The following is a 23,758-nucleotide window of genomic DNA, read 5'->3' on the forward strand; positions in this document are numbered from 1 at the left end:
ATTGTAGAATCTCAAAACCTGTCCCCACTCCAAAATCGACCCTTTAAGCAAAAAAAAAAAAAAAAAAAAAAGCGCCCCATGGGGGTGGATAACCACCGGATAGGTAGAAATTACATCCCTAGTGAAAACCCCAACCAACTCCAACTCACATCTAATTTCCCAAAAATACTTTTTTAAGTAAAGAAATTCGAAAATTCTGGCGCCTAATGAGGAAACTGTCTCCATCAGAGATAGATGAAGCTCATGAGAATCAGGGTCATAAGAATATGATCCTCGCCCAAAATACGCCCCCCCATTGCCATTCAGGTCTTTGTCCAAAGTTGTCCAAACAAAGGCGTTCGACAATCTCGGACTCTCTCGGTTCGGTTCCAGCCTGTGGGAGTTTGATATTTTTCCTTGTCACTTGAATCATGGGCCCCATTCTTTGGGTCAGCTGATATTCAGTTTCCATAATTCCATTCAATACCTAAAAAAAAGGGGTTACCCTGAAGGTACCCTGATCCAATCTCTTCATGTCCCAATCCGTTTTTAAATTTTTTATTACAAAAAAAAGTCCATATTGTATTCAATTATTCATTATCCGCTTTATTCATGTAGTTTTATTTCTTATTTTGTGTCGGCAAACAAAACAAAACAAAACATTTGATACTAATTGATAGAATGATAGTTGAGTGTCACGTGCACTACCAAGTGAGAGAAGTAGAAAGTGGAAAGAAAATAATAAATTGGTAGATCGTATATTCGTATTGACGTGAAGATAAGGCAAGTATCAGGCATTATTTATGGTAATAGATACTGAAGAAAAAAATCTGCCTTTAACCAACAGTCTACTTCGGTAGTCCGTAGTCGGTACCGTACCTCCCTTGCCACAAATTACTTTTTACCACCGCTAGATTGGAATCTTTTTGTGTAGCCGTTTTTTGTTGATAAACAGGGCTAGTTAGAAGTCAAAACAGACAACAATTAAGTGATTAACACACAAGAGAGACAAAGACAGAGACGAGACGACCGAGTGAAGAAGAAAAGAAGAAAAGAAGGAAAGAAGAAAAGAAGAAAAGAAGGAAAGAAGGAAAGAAGAAAAGAAGAAAAGAAGAAAAGCCCTTTTTCTGTTTTACGTTCTGTCTCTTTGCTTTTCCAACCGTAGCTGAGAATCAGACGGTCAGGATTCAACTAACGTGAAAATCAGTTTAAAACGGACGCAAGGGGAAATTATTATAATAAAATAATAATAATATTCTTTAATTTTCCAGCGCTGGTGGAGGGAATACAACGCAAGAAGTAGAATGAAATGTGTAAACTGTAATTGGTGCAAAATTAATAAAATAAATGACGGGCGCCACGAAAATTGATTGATTGCTTTTCCATTTATTTCTCTCTCTCTCTCTCTCGCTCTCTCTCACTCTGATCCCAAACTTCTTCTCTTCGTTACCTGCTCCTGCTTCTCACTTCTGATTCTTCTTTTCCAACTCCCAGATGGCGCTCTCCGCCTTCCGTTGGTTTACTCTATGAAGGAATGGAGCATTGATCTTTGAGGGGTTGTTGTCTGTGACTCTGTTCAGTCTTCTGGAACTGGAATTCGATTTTTCTCCCTTCTAGTTCTAGATATTCTTTTTTGTTTTGGAAATTGAAGAAGATGGGTTTGATTTCTGGAATTCTAATGGGGACGATCGTCGGGATCGCCATGATGGCTGGTTGGCGACACATGATGAGGTACAGAAGCACTAAACGTATCGCTAAGGTAAGCTACTGATTCTCTTTCTTGGTGCTTCTTTGGTTCTGTAATTCTTCCTTTTCCGGTCCATTCTTTGTATTTACTTCAGGGTTGGAGTTTTGAGTTATATTTGTTTGCACAATTAGACAAATTTCCACCTCGTTTACACAGCGCTTGCATTCGAAATGATCCTATAAGCCTGAGAGAAGCGCGGCAATGAAGAATTGGATCGTTTTGGCTTCAGAATCTTTTGCTGTTTTCGCTCTGCTTGAATATGCAGAGTTAGTTTCACACTTTCACTTAGCTTTAGAGCAAAACATATGTAGATTGACTATATGGTAGCCTTGATTGTTTACCACTGAGCATGTTGGGGGCTTGGGGGGGGGGGGGTGGTATTTCAAAATGCTGAGTCCATGCTGTTATGTTTGCCTGTTAGACAAGAGCTTGTTTAATGGTTTTCCAGAAGACGGCTGTCGCGACCCGATATTTTCTCAGTTCATATTACCAAACATATAATTGTATTTTCATTCATTGTTCATTGCCTTACAATGTTACCATTGTTAGCCATATACTGAAGAAACATCGGAATTAGTCTTTTTAGTGATGCTCATATGGAGCTCTCTACTGTGGTATGTCACGAACATTCAGTTCGTGACGTGGAAATTTGAGCCCAAAACCCTTGCCATGCGGTCAGAATAAAGCTCTCTTTTTGGGGAAGTTAAATACTTTCAGTGGCCAATCTTTCACATGAAAATAGCCTTTCAAAAAAAATATTGATGAATAACCTTTCAAAAAAACTCTTCTAGTGTGAGCTTGTCTTACACTGCTGGTCCCAAGCTTGGTTAAAGGAGGAGCTAAAGAGGGTTGCATGAGGTTGGTAGGCGGAACTCTCACGGTCATGGATCCTGATTTGTTATTTTGTGGCACTGGAGAGTGGAGACTGGACAGAACCGAATGGCAAAACAGGATTCATGTAGCCGACCCCATATAGATAGGACAAAGCTTAGATGATATGTAATGGGGAATAGAATAGATGGTTAATCTGGAGGGTCCCTTATCTGGTAGATGGCTTGGATGGCCATGCCATTAGTCCGTGTCTGTATGCATCAACAGAGAGAGTGACCAGAAAACATAAGCCAAAGACCAAAATAGGAAGGAGATGGGAACAAACCCATAGCACCACACACCATATCTACAAGGGAACCAAGATCTTGCCATACAAAACAGTTAATATGCTAGATAATTGGTGAACCTTGGCATCCATATTGATTAAGTGTTCAATAGGATGCTAAAAGCCCAAACCTCTTTAAGAAAGTGTATCTCCATTGTGGGGAGCCCTCCCATGAGTGAACCAAAGTTTTAAAATGTGGAGGTGTTCTATTTTCCTAAGCTATGAGGCGAAGTCAGAAGCAAGAGGCATAATCCTGCCTAGTATGGATTTTTTTTAATTAATAAATAATTAAAAATAAGATAAGATAAATAAAAAATATAGCAAATATCCAAAAATGGGGAACATTATGAGAAATTAGAAAATTTCATATTTGCAATTTCTAATAATAAAACCATTGCATTTGAATATAGAATTGAAGTATCATCACATGGAGTATCATCATCCATAATTATATAGATATCATTAGCCATCAATATTTCACTTGCAAAGTTGCAAATCAAAGTATATAATGGGTAACACGATAAGATGGTTCTCCAACTTTTATTTATAATATTTTTATTCTAAAAAACTAGCTTAATTGATAAGAGCATGAGGCATACGGCTTCTACATAAAGCACAATAGAGGTGTATGCCTCCAGACTCCAGTATAGAAGCATATGATGCTCTACTATGTGCATCCAGGTGCATGCTTCCAGTGCCTTTGAAAACATTGAATGGAACAAAAAAGCAAGCTAGAATTACCTTCCGCCACTAATCTCTTGAATCCTAGGTGGACACAGCTTCAACTCTACTGAAGTACTTCCATAGAGCATAATCTTCTTGCTACTCCAGCCATGAACAATATGGGATTTCAGAATTCTCCTTAGACAAATACCAGATGGTGTTGACATCCTTTCCGTCTTTCCGAACTCCCAAAAGTTAAGCTTATTGAAGCAGGAGTTTGGAGAATGTAGGGTTAATGAATTCCCTACATACTGGGATGAGACTGAGTTTTAGAAGGCCTAATGTTTTATTATTTTATTTGGTTAGCTATGCCTCTAAACACAAAGATAGAATCCCGGTAAGCCATCATAATATAGACCTTCTAGAGTGAATAATTATCATGGAGTGCATTTTAATTTGCTTATTCTCTAACACCCCAAATAGCTACTAGTGGTCATGGAAGCTTCCAATAGAAGTCTTTTACATTCTAATGCATGTTTCCGACATTTACTAGCTGCTGGACCATTAATGAGAATATTATAACTTTTAGTTTTACCCTGGGTGGTCCTTTCTTTAATGATGCAGATGAAGATTATCCCCTCCTTTAGATTACTGTTTTATAATAACTATGCTTACATTTCTCATCATATGCAGGCAGTTGATATAAAACTTCTTGGATCCCTTGGCAGAGATGACTTGAAGAAAATTTGTGGTGATAATTATCCTGAATGGATATCTTTCCCTGTGTATGAACAAGTAAGTTATTCTTTTATTTTACAAGCTAGATCCATGGTTTAAATTGTCAATGTAGTTCCTGACATTTCCATGACATGTTTCCATTTCCATGGCTACTGACATGAAATATTGTTGGAATCGACATATTTCCCAGTGAAAACTACCAAGACCATGTGGAGTTCATGAAATGGTATTGTAACATAAGTTGGCAACAATATTGTATATATGTGGAGTAGTAGTATTATTACCCACCTAATGGAGATGGACATGATTACCACTTTGAGCCAGCTGGAAATTCTTTTTAGACATGAAGTTAAATCTTAGTTTTTGTTTGTGTAATGGATTATTTGGTTGATCTATTAGAATCAGTTACACTTATTATGAATTCAAATTTTGCTTGAACTCACTATATTATGTAATTATGGTTCTTAAATTCTGCAGGACAACTTTGTAGTGCATTTTTTGTCTATTAACATTAGTTTCTTAGCTTTGTTCGATGGTGTAGAACAAGATAATAATCTAAAAGGTGTACATATGCTTCTATTATCATCTTATAAAATATCATTGTATATTTCCGCATATTTCACATTGTTTCTCCCTTGTTTATAATTTTTACAGTATTTCCATACTACATTTATGACATGTTTCCTATATTTGGATGATTAGCATTTCCAGTGACAGTGAAATTTTAAGCCTTGGCTAGATTCTATTTATGAACTTGATTGTTGTAGTTGCTTTGATGAGATAAATAACTGGTGCCAACATAGGTTCATTCTATCATGTCATTTTAGACCTAGATCAATAGGGTCTTGGCAGGGCTTGTATATGAATATATGATTACCAGCCAATAACTATTTCTTATTGGAAATAAGGTAGAGAACAAATGGGAAAGCAAGGTAATGCATGGGATCATAAAGGAAAAAGAGATGGTTAATACATTTCTATTGAACTCCCAAATTCTAGGCAAATTTACTTTGAGGCAAGATCAGTACCTATTTTGAAACCAAAACTTAAAAATCTCAGTTACATTCATGATTAGAACTTACAAGCATCTTCTTTTCCATCATCTTTGTTGGAAATACCCACTTTCAGTGTCAATACTGACATAATCATGAGGAAGGTAAGACACTTGGCTAGGGAAGTGGGAACTACATTCTCATGGGGGGAAAAGTTAGCAAATAGTTTGGCTGATGCAATGGCCAAATAAGTGGTAAATAGGGCTTAGTTGTTTTGGTGGCAGTTGCTTAATCAATAAGGATGCATTACTTTCTTTTATTTGAATCAAGTTTCAGAAAAATTTAAAGTTATTTTTGGATTGTAAAAAACATTGACCAGGAACTTCAAATTTTCTGAAACATCGGTTGAATTTTTTTGCAGTTTTACTTTTACAAGATGAGAACAACCAACAATATTTTACTTTTGAGTGAGCCATGATTTTCTGCATTTTCTGTATTTGACCAAGTTTAAACCTTTAGTTACAAATTCAATTAATTTGTAAACTATATGGTTTACTATGTTGTGCTGTGATGTAGGAAAGTATTAATTCTTTGCCAAATTTTGAGCTTAATGGTTATCAGGTTTTTTCCCTTCATTTCTTTTCCTTTTTCCATTTTATGTATGTAATATTTTCTTATGCTGTCTCTTTCAGGTCAAATGGTTGAATAAGCAACTGAGCAAAATGTGGCCTTTTATTGCTGATGTAAGCTTATTTGCATGCTATTCTGTATATCCATTATTCCATTATATATGGTTATATGACTTCTAACCTTCTATTTTGACGTTATGTTTTCTTTTGGACTGTATTGCATATATTGTCCTTTCCCTTCTAAAATTCAGGAATTACACAAATACTCATTTGGATGCTGGCTTTGCTTATGTTTCATTGGGTATCTACACTTGGGATAGTTCAGGGATGCAAGTTACTTGTTGTACCTGATTGTTTGTTGGATATGTTTTCAATTTGGTCATATTTGAAAAATACTCCACTTTCTTTGATGTTAAAGATTTTTTTATGCACATTAAAAATTTATAAGACCCTTCTTGGGTATATTTGATCCCACGAACCTACCTCATTCCTTTGCTTTCTTGGGTGTTCGAGGAGCATGCATGCACATGTTTATCCATGTGTACATGGGTAATGGCTCATGAAGTGCACTTTGCACACACTATTGGGGTCACCTTTTCTTTTAATCCAAGTTGGTGGCGTGGAGATAGCCATTGGCTGGGTTAACCCCACTTCTGGTATTGAGTGAGTTGTGATGAAGAGGTGTCATGGTGAACCAGTGTGACTTTGATCCAGTACTGGTTTATCATAGGTGGCACTGACTGTTAACTCTTCTTTGTACCGGTTCCCCACGAAATTAGTGTTAAGGTGATCATTTTCTTCTTCTTTGATAGGATTTATTTTTTGTCTCCACGGCAATAATTTGTTTTGGATAAAACTAATACTGCTATTTCTATTTTTACAAAAATAGAACTGACTGATTGCACATTTTTTATGAGTAGTGATTCTGAATTTTATTAATATGAAAATTGAAAAGTACAAAGAGTACTTCTATTTTTCCTGCAAGGTGGCTAGCGTTGGTTGCCTGCCTTTTCTAAATTCATTGGGGGGTGGGTGGGAATCTGTTCATCTCATTTCTTTTTGATAGACTGTTTATCTCATTTTTTTATCAGCAAGAAATTTATTGTATTAATTAATTATGTGAGATAACAGTACAGTTTGATGACAATAAAGTCATGGAGGGGAGTGTTTATCTCATTTCTTAATGCCCCTCTTTTGCCAAATTGTCAACAGTCCATTGGCAGAATGTGGTAACCAATTAGCAGTGGCAGTGACTGTTAACTCTTGCTTGCTTCTTGCACGATATGATTGTATTGTACCAACTTGTCAAGAATTTTTTCAGTTTCATTGTTCATATTTTCTTGATGTTTGTCATTTTCTATGAGATGACCATTGAATTAATTTTTGCATTCAGGAACTAATTTAAAAATGTCAAGGAAGAATATTTTACTGATACCTTGTCATTTTTGTGTTTGCAGTCAGTTTCATTGTTAATATTTTCTTGATGTCTGTTGTTTTCTAAGAAATGTACAGTATCTGAAATTTGAAAATGTCATGGAAGAATGTTTTACCAATGCCTTGTCACTTCTGTGTTTGGAGTCTGTCCACTGGTTTCCTATTTTAATTTTTTACTTAAAATTGTTAACCTGTGCTTGTTGCCAGGCAGCAACGATGGTCATAAGAGAATCTGTTGAACCACTATTGGAAGAATATCGACCTCCAGGGATTACTTCGCTGAAGTTCAGCAAACTCTCTCTTGGAAATGTGGCACCTAAGATTGAAGGTCTGAGTTTATAATGTTTTCCCTCCACAGTATCTGCATTTATAAGATTGAAGGAAGAATATTTTACATAGGCATGCTTGCTTGTCTGGACTATTTTTTATTTTTTTACTTTCATATTTTCATAGGGGGCTGGTTTAAATGTTATTTAACATTTAAAAGCATGGTTTTTCGGAAAAGCCTTAGAAAAGCATATTGGTGACTTGCCAGAACGATATGATACACCTGATGTATCATATGCAAGTTATATGCTGCTTCTGAGTATTTCTCTTTTATGTTGAACACTTCTAATGTATATTTGCACTACATAATGATTTAATTGATGCAGGCATTCGTGTTCAGAGCCTTAAGGAAGGTCAGATCACAATGGATATCGACTTTCGATGGGGCGGTGATCCAAGCATCATACTTGCTGTTGAAGCAGCACTTGTTGCATCACTTCCTATTCAGGTTAGTCAAGAAATATTTATGAATAATTTACATACTTGATGAAATATCTAAAGCTTTTCCCAGAATGAAAATTTCATTAATAGTGGTTATGAGGCTGCTTATGTACTGGATAATGTTAAGGGATAATTACTTATATATACCCTGAGGTTTGAGGAAACTACTTATATATACCTTGTTGACTTTTCAAACATTAACCCTAACAGAGAACAGCACCATCCTTCTTTCCGATTCTCTCTTTTCTTCTTCCCTTCCTCCCTGCTCTGCCACCGCTGCTAAGGTCACTGAACAGAGAGAACTCGTCCCTGAAATGGTGGCTTTAATCCCAATCCCTTTTGTTATTGGTGCCACTGCTAAGGTCAGTGAACAGATACTTGCCTCGAAAGGAATTGGGTCTCCCTGCACTGTCTGAAATGGTGTGCCCCTTTCATTTTTTTACAAAATCCTCTCTTAGTTTAGGTGTGCCCATTGTAAAAATTAATCAAAAGTTATTGCTCCTCCCATTTTTTTCTCAGCTCATCCATTTTACCTCTCTCTTTGACAAAGGAGAAAGGAAACACTGGGTGAAAGCGAAGAAGAAGAGGAGGGGAGAGAGAGAGAGAGAGGAGCGGCTTGCTCTCCTTCAGTTAGAAGAATGGGGAGATGTGCTACTCTGGTTCCTTCTGTCGGGAGAGGAAGGGGAGAAGAGGGGTAAAAATGGGATTATAGAAAAATTTAATGGGCACCTAAATGTTTCTTAACGGATGGCCTATTTATGTTATGTGGGGCCATCTTACAAGGTATATGTAAGTAGGTTTTGAAACTACAGGTATATATAAGTAGTTTCCTCAAATCTCAGGGTATATAAGTAATGAAACCTAATATTTCCCATCTTTTACAATTGACATGTTGATGCATGTTAAGATACTGCTTTCTTAAATATTATGCTTCATCTGTTGGTTGCAGTTGAAGGACCTTCAGGTTTTCACTGTTGCACGTGTTATCTTCCAACTTGCTGAAGAGATCCCTTGCATTTCTGCTGTTGTTGTTGCTCTCCTTTCTGAGGTATACCCAGTGAAGAAATTCTATGTATTGCAAACTCATTGGAATAGTTCTTCCTTTGCATGTCATAGCTTTAAATTATTTTCAACTTGAAATTGCATAATACAGGTAGAAAGTGTCAGCATCTGCTATTCTGCTGCCTGTAGTGCATGAAGGGTCTTTTTGTCAAATAAATGCGTGTGACCATTAATTAGTCAATTTACAAAATCAGATAATGGTCCAACTTTCTTGAACCCCTTGAGGTGGGTGATATTGTTTATAAAATCAGGTTGGCCTTGCAAACACTCTGCTTAACTGACATAATGTTTTAGCACTGGATGTAGAACCGCACTACATAAGCAGCATTCTAGACATAAAAATAAGACTGCATTTTGTCTTTACTCAAGCTGCATTAACTGAGTATGATATTTGTTTAGTTCAAATCAAACTTTTGAAGTGAATGTTGTTTAAGATTCTTTTCTTGGCCTCTTGGACCATGTATATTTATGGTATCCAACAATACCAACCTTTTAAACTCATGTTTTTAAGGATTTTGAAGTATTTTAAAACTTCTATTCTCCTCTTAAAAGGCTGAGCAGCTATTACATGGTATATTTTATACAGGAGCTAAGATGCTATTTAATTGAATCGTGAAGCTACTAAGTTATTCTTTGACTATTATATCAATTGCACTGTCTTGAGAACATGACTACTAAACTAATAATTGCATATTTCCAACCAGCCAAAGCCTAGAATAGATTATACATTGAAAGCTGTTGGAGGAAGCTTAACAGCAATACCTGGACTTTCTGATATGATAGATGTAAGTGCTGTTATAATGCCAAAATCTGTATTCTGCTCTTTCCAAATATATTTCAGTTCTTTATTTAGACCCATAATGATAGTGTTTATGGAATGCTGCTTGTTCATATGTCATTTGGTAGGATACTGTGAATTCGATTATCAGTGACATGCTTCAATGGCCCCATCGGATTGTTGTTCCAATTGGTGGGATACCTGTAGATACAAGGTAATTATGAATTTTAGTGGTTTCTTTCCCCCCTTGTCTTGTTCTCTATTTTCGTGAGAGTTTGTGGTTGGGGTATGACAGTATGACTAATACATTTTATTTTGTCAAACTTGATTGGGATTTACACGCATCATTCCTTGCAAAGTTTTATAACTTTCATAGTATTGAGAAATTGTAGTCACATGATCGGAATATTAATTATTCTTAATTTATAATGTGGTGATTATGTGGAAGATTATCACTCCAATCTTTTATTTCATCAAGAAAGAAATCTAGCAATTAATTAGTTTAGGATCCTCAGTTCTTTTGGTAGCTGACCAAGTCCTTCAGGTCTTGCCTGGTCTTTTTGTTCAGTGAAAACAAATAAAAGGCATGAATTTAGGGAAAGAGAGAGCATCGCACAGGAGCTGAACATAACCTTCAAGTGGGTCAGAAGGACAGCAAATGGGATGGTTGACACTCTTGCAAAGCAAGAGGTATATAGGCAACAGATGTTTTGGGCACTATTGTAAATCTTATTCCTGAAATGGGATTGGAATGAATCCTTATGGGTGGATACACCATGTCCTTGTAATATCCAGATTGTCAGTTTAATATAATCCAATTTTCTTTCTGATAAAAAAAAAACAAATAAAAGGCAAATGTTGGATAGTAAGTTATTAGAGAAAGTGTTTCTTAGTAGGGCTGATGCAATGATTTCATTTATTTAAAGTTGACAAATGTAAACAAACTTTCTGTAATTGGAAATACATTCTTAATATGGAAATGAATTCATTTGTTTAATTGAGTTGAAATGAAAATAAAAAAATATAAAAACTTGAAATACCACCTACTATAGAACAACTTTCTTTTGGGTCTGGTCCCTCTCTCTCTCTGTAGAGCATACATACCCTTTATGACAGTCAATTCTCTCTCAACTATAAGATTTGAAGCTTTTGCCTAAGAGAAGATTTTATCCGACATATTGTGTATAATTTAATCAATTTGAGAGGAATTTTGCCTTCAAAAGTTTTGCTGTTCCTCTCCATCTAGATGGTCCAAAAAGCAACTGCAGGAAGCACGCAACACATTAGCTTACCATTGCTGGATAGGCCCTCAATGTACCAGCTATTCAAGAAGCCAAGAATGGTAGTAGAGAAGACCCAGTTCAGGTGTCCTTCCAAGCAAATGGTCCCAAATGAGCTGAGCAGTGTAAGAAAAGATGGTATGCAGTTTCCAGATCAGCATTGTGAAGGGGGCAGTCGGGGGAGGTGATAGGAATACCTCTCTTGCTCAGCTTGTCTTTGGTTAGTTGACATTGGCACCCCACACAGAGTGCCCCACAGCACATCCCAACCGTGTATTGGGAACATCTCCCAATAACAAGTACGGGAGATGTTCCCAATGCATGCTCAGATGTGCATGTGGGGTGCAGATGTGATCTTGTCTTTGGTAAGGCACTTAACCAAGGCTGCTATCCAAACCAAGAAAGTGGGACTTGCAGACTTGTCTTATTTAAACAAGATTTTAGTATACATTAAATATTATGATTTCTCATATAAATTAGGAATTATTTATTATCCATGGCACATGGTCGCCCCTTTGGCCAGTTCACAGATGAGATTTACATGGGACATTAAGAGCATTCTGTAATCTGTATGCAACTAAATGTCATAATTTCTATATTAAGAAAATCATCAACATTATCATGCCTTGTCCCAACTATATGGGGTTGGCTACATGAATCCTGTTTCGCCATTCTGTTCTGTTCAGTCCTTTTTGGCCTGCCCCTGGCTCTTCTACTTCCTTCAATTTGTAATGGATCACTTTTTCTAGTAGGTGCTGTAGCTGGTCTTCTATACATGTGACCAAACCATCTCCATCTACTTTCATTTATCACCCATTGGAGCTACTCTTAGGTTCTTTCGTATGACTGTTTCTAAACCTGTCATTTCTGGTTTTACCACTCTCCATCCAAGCATTTGCATTTGTGCCACACTCATTTTTTGGAATGCTATTTCTTAACTGCCCAATAAACTAATTGTCATAATTGATAATTAACAAGTAATGAGATATTAGAATTTCCATTTTTTGGGTAGGAATACCATATGCAACTTAATATTGTTTTATTCATTATTAAAGTAGAGATAACAGGTAAGACAAAATATCATGTCATATTCTTAAAAGTGAGAAAGAGGCAAGTCAACTTTCTTGTTCATTCGTCTTGGGGGAAGCTCAGGCAACAGGCATGGTGGTAAGTCGGGTTTCTGGTTTGTTGCCTCCAAGGACGTTTCTGGTTCATCATCTTGACAATTTGGTAACTGAGAGAGCTTAAAATAATCAGTGACTGAAAACCCAATAAAGACAGCTGCAAGCCCACAACTTTGAGTGTTGTCAGCATAGAGCCTATGCAATGGTAAGGGAATTGGATCTTTCCCTCAATTCTTGTCAGTTATGCCATGAAAGATGACTCCACCAGCGTAATCACTGTGGATCACATGCAGTGAGCATGGTTATCTCCTCATCAGCTCTACTGACTGCCATACAAGAGAACTCTGCTATCTGTCTGAAGGTCTATGTTCAGGATTATGTGCAGTTGAGAAACATCCGCATGTTAATGAAGAAGGTTTTCATACTTTCATTTTGTCTTAAACACTCAGGTTGTTCCTAAAATTTATGGATGTCATAGATTGTGACTTTAATTTAGATGGATCCTCTGTTGAAACCAAGAAGCTAATTAAAATCAGAGAGTTGGTTGTGGCAAGTTCTTTACCATAACATTCACACACAACATTGATGAGATATAAAAAAAAAACTTCTTATAATTTAACCTATCCAATTAACAGCAAACAACTGAGAAAAGCACATTGGACTGTCACACCCTAAAATAAAAGACTTTAAAGTGAAGATTCGTAATTTTGACAAGTTGACATGGTCAGTGTTTTAGTAAACTTGTCTGATTCCTTCAGTAACAGAGTTGGACATATGTACAACTTGTGGGCACATGATGACTTGCAAGTCTTCTCCAAAGATGGGATGTCCATGTAATACTGGTACTAGTACCTGCATTATAAGGACCCTATTATAGTGAGATAGTATTATATTTTTATAGTAGAATGGCAAATTTTTTCCTACTTTTCGTTCACTATTATGATAGCATCATTTTTTTTATTTAAATGAAATTGTCATTGTTTATTCTCCTACTTGTGAGCAATCTTTGTTCATGTGCAGATACTGTGCATTGAAATTGATCCATCCTGAATCTTTTGATTTACCTCATTTAATGAAGGGTAAATTTTCTTTTCTAATTTTCCTCCTTTCATTATGCAGTGATTTGGAACTTAAACCGCAGGGGAAGCTTACAGTGACTGTAGTAAAAGCAAATGAATTAAAGAATATGGAAATGATTGGTAAATCTGATCCTTATGTGGTTTTGTACATTCGACCTTTATTCAAGGTTAAAACAAAGGTTATCGACAATAATCTGAATCCTGTATGGAATGAAACATTTGAGCTGATTGCTGAAGATAAGGAAACACAAGCACTTGTCCTTGAGGTTTTAATCTTGCCTTACTCCTGCTTTTGGATCTTCTGCTTCCTTATCCTGAACAATTTTTGAATGGATTCTATAACATAGCATATATCTTTTTGAGTTTGTTTATTATCATGTCTTAGAAAAGAAAGTTATGTTCATTTTTGATAAGTAACAGAAAAGATATTATTAATAAATCAGCATAAGCATATTATACAAATAGCACCATATTAAATTGAGCCTAGAAAAGATGATCCCTATGCACCCCTTGCTTAGCTAATCAGTCAGCTATCCGATTATCTGACCTCCTTTCCCACTGAATTCTTACTGTCATATTAGAAGTCAACCATTTGAATCTTTTCATAGCTTCCTTGTAGGCCCAAACAACAGTGTCCGGATTCCTTAGGCACCCAATTATCAGCTTCGAGTCCTCTTTAATTAGCAGTCTATCAATGTTCAACTCTCTAGAAAGTGGTGTCCCCTGCAGAACAGCTTGAAACTCAGCTTGAATAGAGACCCCCGTACCAATAGGACCTGAAAATAAAGCAACCATATGGCAACTGCCATCAGCATTTCTTAAAACACCTCCAATTCCTGAGGGTCCTGGATTCCCCCAGTTGCTATCATCAAACTTGAGCTTGATTAAACCTTCTTCAGGAGGTACCCAAGCTATAGCTGGCTTTACCTTTATTTCTAAGCTCCTAGCTACAACTCCTCAATTCCTCCAAATATCATCAAAGGAAAACATAATAAAATCCAGAGTTTTAGCCCAATGGATAGCCAACTGCAAAAAAAAGACAGCAAACTGTAGTACACGTTGTCTATACAGAAAAAAAAGGTTCTGAGGGACATCCCTGAGTTCTTTTCTGATAGTTAGCCTTGAGTGAACTTCTCCTATCACTGTTCCCAACATGGCCTTCTGAGAAGTAACTTCTCTCTGAAAGACTGAATTTCTTTCTTACTAAATTAGCCAAAGGCCAGAAAGTTGAAAAAAGGGATACTTTGTTAAGGAATCTTTCAGCTAATCCAAATTATTCATCAGATAGGGAACCTTCTGGGTCAGCCAGGTTTTAATCCTGCGTTCTGTCAACTCTATTCCAATATTGGGTATATTTTTAAGGGAAGTTCGCCAAACAAAACTCACTATAAAATGTTTCCTAATCAGGTAACATAGGGAGCTTCCCTACAATCTCACTTAGTTCTTTCATGTGGAGGAATGATGTGGCAGATCCTAACTGAACATCGTGGAGGGGACTCTCTGGATTTCCTTACAATCTCACTTAGTTCTTCCATGTGGAGGAATGATGTGTCAGATCCAAACTGGACATCAAGGAGGGAACTCTCTGTATTTACCACTATTCAACCTTCTGTGCATATCATCCTGTACCCCACCTTGTATTGGTGGTTGGAGCTTCCCTACAATCTCACTTAGTTCTTCCATGTGGTGGGATGATCCGGCAGATCCGAACTGTACATCATGGAGGGGACTCTCTGGATTCACCTTATTAACCTTCTGTGCAGATCAGTCTGTACCCCACCTTTGTATTGGGGGAACCACCAACAAATGTTGGCCATTAATTTTTTTTTATCAGAAAAAAGGAAAATTTTATTCAATTAAGAGAATCAGTTACAGAATTACAGCAAGTAGAAAGAGGACATTGCACCACAAAAGTGTCACAATAGAGCCCAGAGCCCCAGAAAAGCTGCTGCCTATGAACTCCCTGTTTGGCTAATGAATCAGCCATCCCATTTGCAGTTCTCCTGATCCATGTGAACGAGTCATTGAGTTCCCTTCCTAGGCTTACTATCTTCCTTAGGAGGTGTCTATGAATCCAAGGAGCATCACCGCTTGAATTGGTCCATAATGTCACTATTTTTTGACTCCCCTTCTATCTCCAAGTTCTTAAGGTCTACTTGCTTTTACTATAAAATTTACCCCAAAAGAACGGCTTATTTTTGACACATGGCAAGTGCTTGATGTAGGCCTCCTCTTTGGGCTCCCAACTAAACCATACACAAGATTCCTATGTCATTTAAGAAAATTCCTAAGTGATCCAACAAGACAGATGCGGAGCCTATTGTGGCCAATCTAGATTGTTTATCAGATAGGAGAACCTTCTGATTGGCCATATGTCGAACCCTGCAATCTACATTATCCCTAATCCAATCTATTGGAATTATATTACATTAATAGTTGGAATTTATTTAGTTTTTAATTTGAAAGTTGCTCATTGAAGAGAACTTATCTAAAACACATGGAAGGGTTTAGGTTGAAGTTTTTCTCATTAATCTAGGATGAGAGGAATTTGGGGACTCCTTTTCAGCCTGAATCAAAAGCCATGTTGAAGTTTTCTGCATCATTTAGATTCCACTAAATGACTCAACTGGAAAACATGCTCCCTAAAAGTCTGTATTTTCAAGTATTCAGTGTTCTAGTTAACATCATTCATCAATCACTGCTCAATCAAGAAGGCAATATGTTTTACCCATTTTCTTGTTTTAACAGTTTCAAGTGAAGTTTTTTTCTCTATTTTCCCTGTTGATATGGAAAAGTTGGAGATGAATTAGTAAAACAATATATGTAAATTGTGCCACAGGTTTTTGATAAGGATGTTACACAAGACAAGAGATTGGGCATAGTAAAATTACCTTTGCATGGCTTGGAACCTGATATTCCAAAAGAGCTTGATTTGAGACTGCTACCGTCACTTGATATGATGAAAATTATAGATAAGAAGGACAGGGGATCTCTCACAGTTAAGGTATGAATTTCTGGTTTGGTTATCAAATCTACTTTCATCTTGTAATTAACAATTATTCCTTGTCTTGCTCTTGGCCAAAATTTAAATATCTAGAGCTGAAAATCTTTATATTTGTCTTTTTTTGTTCTTTGATTTTATTGGTTTCTTTTTTTGCATATACTTCTCAATTTTGTTTATGCCACAAAATATGCAAACTTTGATTTTTAAAGAGGATGAATCTAATGCAGCTGACATGTTGGAAGAAGTTTAAGATTTTGCTAATCCATGGTAGTTTTCCATCTATTTCTATGAAATGTAGCATTTGGGTCTACAGTTTGTTGTTAGGAGGAGCTGTTTAGTGGGATCATATTTAAAAAAAAAAAATCAATGGTTGTCAATGATGTTGGGAATTCATAGATGGCTAACAGAAGTTCGTTGGTCTAAATGGAATATGATTCTAGGTGGAACTCTATTAATGAAGGTTTTTAGATTCACCAAGATAAGCCAGGAGGGTTTGCTTTCATTTCAGTGATTCACCAAGATAAGCCCTTCGGTTTGTGGAAGCAAGCCTTCGTTTGCACCAAGCATGAAGCTCTTTCTTGGAGGGAAGTGACGCTAGGTCTCTCAGCCAATCTTCACTCTCATGAGCTAGTAAATATCCACCCCATCGATGCTAATAGAGCGGTGGGCTTTGCTCCATCTGAGGAGCTAGTACTAAAGTGGATTAGCCTAAAGAATCTTCAGTTGTATGGAAAACCGATAGCTCTGGAATGGTAGGTTCCTATGAGCAACGCCTCTCCAGACTCCTTAGTCTTTAACGGCTGTTTAAAAATCCACGGGCTGCCCTACCACCTCTGGACTAAGGAGCACTTCATCCTAATCGGAAGCTTGTGTGGCAGCTTAGAGGAAATCGACAGGAAAACTAAAGAGCTTCCAGCCTTGAGTTTTGCGCGTATAGAGGTTAGAAGCCGGGGAGTTCATGCGATTCCCCGCTCCATTCCTCTGTTAGAGCGCGGAGTCTAGTTCTACCTCTCAGTCAAAGTGGAGAAGATGACCAAGTCTCCTCCCCAACCCGCTGAGTCAACTCACCTCCCCCTTCCCAAAATAGGAGCTGAAGACTCTGCAGGAACAAAAACCTTTCTGGGGCTCTTTTGTAAGCTAGATGGAAGGAAACTGTTGGGACCCAAACACTCCCTCCGAACCCAACCGTAGGAGTGGAGCAGGCCACCACCGAACAACATTTCACTAAAAGACAGAGGGGCTAGCGTGACATGTGGCAGAGCCTCCTAGAGTTAGTTACACTGCCACCAGAAGATATTCTCTCCATGATTGCATACATGTAGGCCAACAATATAAGGCCCTGATCATGTAATAAGTTGCATGAATGAATATCCCTTTCATCTCTCTCTGAGTCATTTTCTTCCTACCTTTCCCCTCTCTCTCCCCCCCCCCCATCTTCTGTTTCAGGAGGTTAAGCCACCCTCGAAGGGGCTTCCGAGGTGAGCGGTAACTCATTAGATTGGTATCAGAGCCAGGCTATCCAAATCACAGGCTTCACAATGCCACAGACATGTTCCACTACCGTGGATGATAGGGTTGACCAGCTTGAGGTTGGATTCCACCAGGTGTTGAACGAACTCAAGGAACTCAAAGTGGTCGTCTCCAGTTTCGCCTCTCAGCAACAGTCCGACGAGACCAATCACCCAGCAGGAGCGGAAGCCTATGCTTCTAGTAGCCAAAGAACAGGGTATTACCCCACCGGAAAAGTCATTAAGATAAACTTTCCCAACTATTCCGGTGGAGATCCCATTCCTTGGATCTTTCGAGCAGAAAGGTATTTCGAATACCACGAAACTCCTGCACACCAGCGTGTCTCCATCGCTTCCATTCATCTAGAAGGAGACGCGATTCTATGGCTCCAGTGGTATCGCCAGAATCATCCCCAGGTAACTTGGGCGGAGTTCACTGAAGCTTTGTGCATCCGCTTTGGGCCGACGACGTTTGTGGACTACGACGAGCTTATCACTCGGTTGAAGCAGACTGGAACGGTAGCAGAGTACCAGCTTGAGTTCGAGCGGCTGGCGACCAGGGTACACGGCTGGCCGGAGAAAGCCTTAGTAGGATGTTTTGTGGGAGGTCTCAGAGAGGATATCCGTCTGGAGGTGAGGGCTCTCCGTTCGGCGACTGTCATGGCTGCCGTGGGATTGGCTCGCCTGCAAGAAGAAAGAATCGACAACCTTCGTAGAGCTAGCAAACCGACCTACCCGAATTTGAGGACTCCTCCACGGGTTGATCAATAGCCCATGAAACCGGTTGGGGATCATCAGAAGCCCATATTTCCCCAACCCACTATGCCCTTCAAATGTCTCTCATGGGCTGAGATGCAAGCCCGACGCGAGAAAGGCCTTTGCTATAACTGTGATGATAAGTTTGGACCGGGCCATAAATGCTGGGTCCAACGGGTGTTTCTCCTACAGACAGAGGAAGAACTGGAAGAGACAGACCCAGAGCACTTAAATGACTGTGAACTGATTCCAGACGGACCAGAACCTGACGGGGCCGAGATCTCCTTACAGGCCCTCATGGGCCTCAACTTTCTTCATTCCATGCGCGTAGAAGGAAGATTGATGGGCCAGACCGTGATGATTTTGATTGACAGTGGCTCTACCCTGAATTTCATCACTTGCCATTTGGCTAAGCAGCTAGGTATGACCATACAACCCACTCCTATCTTTTCAATCCATGTGGCTAATGGGAGTCAGATGTCGTGTAATGGTGTATGTAAGAAGGAAAAAATCCTCATACAGGGCCATAATTTTGTGGTGGATCTCCACCCATTGGATTTCTCGGGGGCTGATATTATTTTGAGGATTCATTGGTTGCGTGGCCTGGGCCTTGCTCTATGTGATTGGGCCAAAATGACAATGGATTTTCACCAGGATGGCCAGACTTGTCATTTACAAGTGATGCAGCCCCCTAGTCCACAAGGTGACACTTTAGCCTCCATGATACGGGCCTCCAAGGATGCTGGCCAACCCATATTTATGCACTTAGGCATTCGGCCCACAGTCCCAATTCTAGACAACCAGGGCTGTGTTCACCCCATAGAAGCCCAACACGAGGCCTTACGATCGATACTCGATCAGTTTGGCGATGTATTCAAGGAGCCAAACCAATTGCCTCCACCCCGGGCTCATGATCATCAGATACCTCTCTTACTTGGTTCTAAACCGGCCAATGTGAGGCCATATAGATACCCTTACTTTCAGAAGCTAGAAATTGAGTAGGTGGTGAGAGAACTATTGGAAAAAGGGCATATACAGACTAGCACCAGCCCTTTTTGATCTCCTATACTCTTAGTGAAGAAGAAAGATGGTAGTTGGCACTTTTGCGTAGATTACCGGGCCTTGAATCAGATTACCGTGAAGGACAAGTTTCCTATACCCCTCATTGATGAACTATTGGATGAGTTAGGAGAGGCATGAGTGTTCTCCAAATTAGACATGCGGTCCGGGTATCATTAGATTTGGGTCCACCAGGCTGACATCCACAAGACGGCCTTTAGGACCCACGATGGCCATTATGAGTTTTTGGTTATGCCTTTTGGACTCACCAACGCCCCCTCCACCTTTCAGGTTCTCATGAATGACATCTTCAGGCCATTCCTAAGGCGATTTATTTTGGTGTTTTTTGATGATATTCTGGTGTACAGTAGGGATTGGGACACACATATGGAACATCTGAAACTCACCCTCACAACTCTAAGGGGGCACTAGTTACATGCCAAAATGACAAAGTGTTCCTTTGGACAAGGACAAATTCAATACTTAGGCCATGTGGTTGCAGCAGGTCGGTTCATGGCAGACCCAGAAAAGGTAGACGCCATCCAAAAGTGGCCCAAGCCCACTACTGTAAAGGCTCTGCGGGGCTTTCTTGGGCTTACCGGATATTATAGGCGCTTCATTAAGGGGTATGGGCTTATGGCCGCCCCTCTAATGCGTCTATTAAAGAAGGATTCCTTCAGTTGGACTGATAAAGCCCAACGGGCTTTTGAAGATTTGAAGACAGCAGTTTCTAGCCCTCTAGTCCTCACTCTTCCAGACTTCTCTCAGCCCTTTGAAATAGAATGTGATGCGTTAGGTGTAGTAGGGGCCGTCTTGATGCAGAAGGGCAGCCCATTGCTTATTTCAGCAAGGCTCTCTCAGCAGCTCACCAAAATCAGTCCACTTATGTCAAAGAAATGATGGCTGTGGTAATGGCAGTGCAAAAGTGGCGTGCATACCTATTGGGACGCCAATTTGTTATTAGGACAGACCAACAAAGTTTGAAGTACATAGCAGAGCAAAGGGTGCGCACCCCGAAGCAACAAAAATGGCTTAGTAAACTGATGGGCTTTGACTACCTCATAGAATATAAGACGGGGCCCGCAAACAGAGTAGCTGATGCCTTGTCATGAGTAGAAGAGTTAGCCCATTTGAGTTGCTCTCAGCCCAGCTTCCCTTTGTTTGAAGCTATACGGCAAGAAGCCAGGTCTGATCCGCAGTTGCAGGTCATTAGAGATAAGTGGAGGCGAGACCCTTCACAAGTTGCTGGTTACCAAGTTGTGGGCCTGATCTTTTTCTTTAGGGGTTGGTTTGTTGTTGCCCAGAATTCGGCCCACAAAGCTGAACTGCTAAGGTTGTTTCATGACTCCGCCTTGGGAGGGCACTCAGGGGTGCTACGGACCCTAAAGAGGCTCAACAGCCACTATCATTGGGTAGGAATGCGTAAGGATGTATTGCACTATGTATCCAAATGCCAAACCTGCCAACAGCAGAAATACTCGTCACAGTCTCCCGCTGGCCTTCTACAACCCCTCAAGATTCCAGATCAAGTGTGGGAAGACCTTTCCATGGACTTCATCACGGGTCTTCCTCGTTCTGCAGGAAAGGAGGTTATCATGGTAGTGGTTGACCGTCTCACCAAGTACAACCATTTCTCTGCATTACCTCACCCTTACACCACAACAATGGTGGCTGACATCTTCATCCAAGACGTCGCCAAGCTGCATGGAACCCCAAGATCCATTGTCTCAGATTGGGACCCTGCTTTCCTGAGTTCATTCTGGAAGGAATATTTTCGGTTGCAAGGAACCCAACTGCACCCCTCCACGAGTTATCACCCACAGACTGATGGGCAGATTGAAGTTCTTAATCGTTGCTTGGAAGCCTACCTTAGATGTTTCATAGGGGAAAAGCCTCGGCAGTGGGCTCACTGGCTTCCGTGAGCAGAGTACTGGTACAATTCGACTTATCAGTCGGCTGCTGGAATGACACCCTTCAAAGCTCTATATGGCAGAGAACCTCCTCCTATATTACCTTATGAATATGGGTCATCCAAGGTGGCAGAAGTAGAGACCCGTCTACTTGCGAGAGACGAGATTCTTAGATTGCTTAAGTCCAACTTGACAAAAGCCCAATAGCGAATGAAGGCCCGCTATGACACTCACCACCGCCCATTAGAATTTCAGGTGGGTGACTTCGTTTACCTTAAGCTCCAATCTTGCCGCCCGAACTCGGTAGTAAGACGGGCTTGGCACAAGCTAGCACCCAGGTATTATGGGCCTTATAAGGTTCTGGAGAGAGTAGGCCTTGTTGCTTATCGGTTGGACCTCCCTGCAACCTCAAAGCTTCATCCAGTGTTTCACATCTCACTTCTTAAGAAGGCGGTGGGAAATCATACACTTGTCTCACCCAACTTACCCCAATTCACTGAAGAAGGGAACATTGACACGGAGCCTATCAGAATTGTGGATTTCCGTTGGGTTCGACGAGGTGGTCAGGTTGTGCCAGAAGCCAAGGTAGAATGGGCTGGGCTTCCTCCAGATGATGCCACTTGGGAACCTTATCTGAGGCTGAACGAGAGGTTTCCAAACCTAGACCTTGAGGGCAAGGTCAATGCTAAGGGGGGAGGAATTGTTGGGACCCAAACACTCCCTCCGAACCCAACTGTAGGAGTGGAGCAGGCCACCATCGAACAACATTTCACTAGGAGACAGAGGGGCTAGCATGACACGCGGAAGAGCCTCCCAGAGTTAGTTACACTGCCACCAGAAGATATTCTCTCCATGATTGCATACATGTAGGCCAGCTATATAAGGCCCTGATCATGTAATAAGTGGCGTGAATGAATATCCCTTTCATCTCTCTCTGAGTCATTTTCTTCCTACCTTTCCCCTCTCTTCCCCCCCCATTTTCTGTTTCAGGAGGTTAAGCCACAGTAACCGGCAGAAAAAAAGCCCTTTTGGAGAAACCTAAAGAGTTACCTAAAAAAGTTTCTTCTAGGCTCTATAAAAAAGGAGCCGAAAAAGCAAGGCGGGCCAATCCCCTCTTGACTTGAATTTTCAAAATTCAATTTTGAACCAGAATCTAGACCGGCCCCCAAACAGGCCTCGTCTAAAGGACCCATATCAGAAGCAAGTGCTGGGCCGAACCTCCCCCAAAGCCCATCTGTCAAGATCGAAAGAAGTTCTTCCAGGCCCAAGCCCACCTGAGGCCCCATCTTCTCTCACCGAGCTGACGCTTGAAACTCCCCCAAGTTCAGGAAAACATAACAGGGAGGTTTTCAGGCCTCTTTCATCTCCAGAAGAAGAGCCAAGCTCATCCTCTCCACTCAAGGCAGACGAATCCGAATCTGAAGAAGAGGTAAGTCCCTACGAAACAGAGACTGAACCAGACCCCAGGGAGGTGGCATTCTCAAGGGCTAAAGCTCTGTTTTCTGGAAAGGAAGCATGGGGCAGCGTGGATATCCTCGAACAGACACTCCTCGTTCACCCTGAATATGGAACAGATTGTGAACCAGCAAGCCTAGAGAGAGATGGAAGATGAGAATCTAGCCTTCGAACCAGAGTTTCTTTCTCTCCCTCCCATACCTCACCTGTCTTTCATTCTTTGCCTTCTCCAAATCTGGGTTCTCATTTTACTTCTTCCCTTTGTGTTTCAGGTTTGAACGGGGACCTCTCCCAACCGTGCATTAACCCAAGAACCAACAAAAAGTCAGAGGAAAGGCAGCTAAGTTTTGATAGACACAGACGGGACATCAATCCGGGAAGAGAAGTTACCGAAATGGCCAGGAAATTGGGAATAAGCAAAGAAAAGGGACATGATTCAAAAAAGGGGGAAGAAGCAGATCAGAAGGCTGAATTTGTGACCATAGGCAAAAGGACCTCAAAAAGGGAGTTAAGGAGACTTCAATGGGGAATGTCAGATCAAAAAACAACAAGGCCTAGGGCGGTTAAGGGAAAATCAGCAATAGGAGCTCAATGAAATTATTAAGCTGGAATGTCAGAGGGTTGGGAGGCCAACTAA

At 40.0% G+C, this 23,758-nt stretch overlaps 1 protein-coding gene across 2 annotated transcripts in view; it reads left to right on the top strand.

Annotated features, from left to right (window-relative positions):
- The first annotated feature begins 1,254 nt into the window (after positions 1-1,254).
- The window catches only part of NTMC2T4 (Calcium-dependent lipid-binding (CaLB domain) family protein), a 28,714-nt gene continuing 6,210 nt past the window's right edge, over positions 1,255-23,758 (top strand). Inside the window, exons 1-10 of one of the 2 annotated variants that reach the window (XM_010274327.3) lie at positions 1,255-1,738; positions 4,239-4,340; positions 5,968-6,018; positions 7,546-7,666; positions 7,992-8,113; positions 9,056-9,154; positions 9,873-9,953; positions 10,075-10,160; positions 13,470-13,695; positions 16,269-16,433. In XM_010274327.3, the coding sequence (XP_010272629.1) occupies positions 1,634-1,738; positions 4,239-4,340; positions 5,968-6,018; positions 7,546-7,666; positions 7,992-8,113; positions 9,056-9,154; positions 9,873-9,953; positions 10,075-10,160; positions 13,470-13,695; positions 16,269-16,433 (1,158 nt within the window). In that variant the 5' untranslated portion in view covers positions 1,255-1,633. The remainder of the gene's footprint in view (positions 1,739-4,238; positions 4,341-5,967; positions 6,019-7,545; positions 7,667-7,991; positions 8,114-9,055; positions 9,155-9,872; positions 9,954-10,074; positions 10,161-13,469; positions 13,696-16,268; positions 16,434-23,758) is intronic. The other variant, XM_088890745.1, reaches the window with a different exon arrangement.

This window comes from Nelumbo nucifera, chromosome 6 (assembly GCF_055504915.1).
Source record: "Nelumbo nucifera cultivar China Antique chromosome 6, China Antique-T2T, whole genome shotgun sequence".
Taxonomy (NCBI): domain Eukaryota; kingdom Viridiplantae; phylum Streptophyta; class Magnoliopsida; order Proteales; family Nelumbonaceae; genus Nelumbo; species Nelumbo nucifera.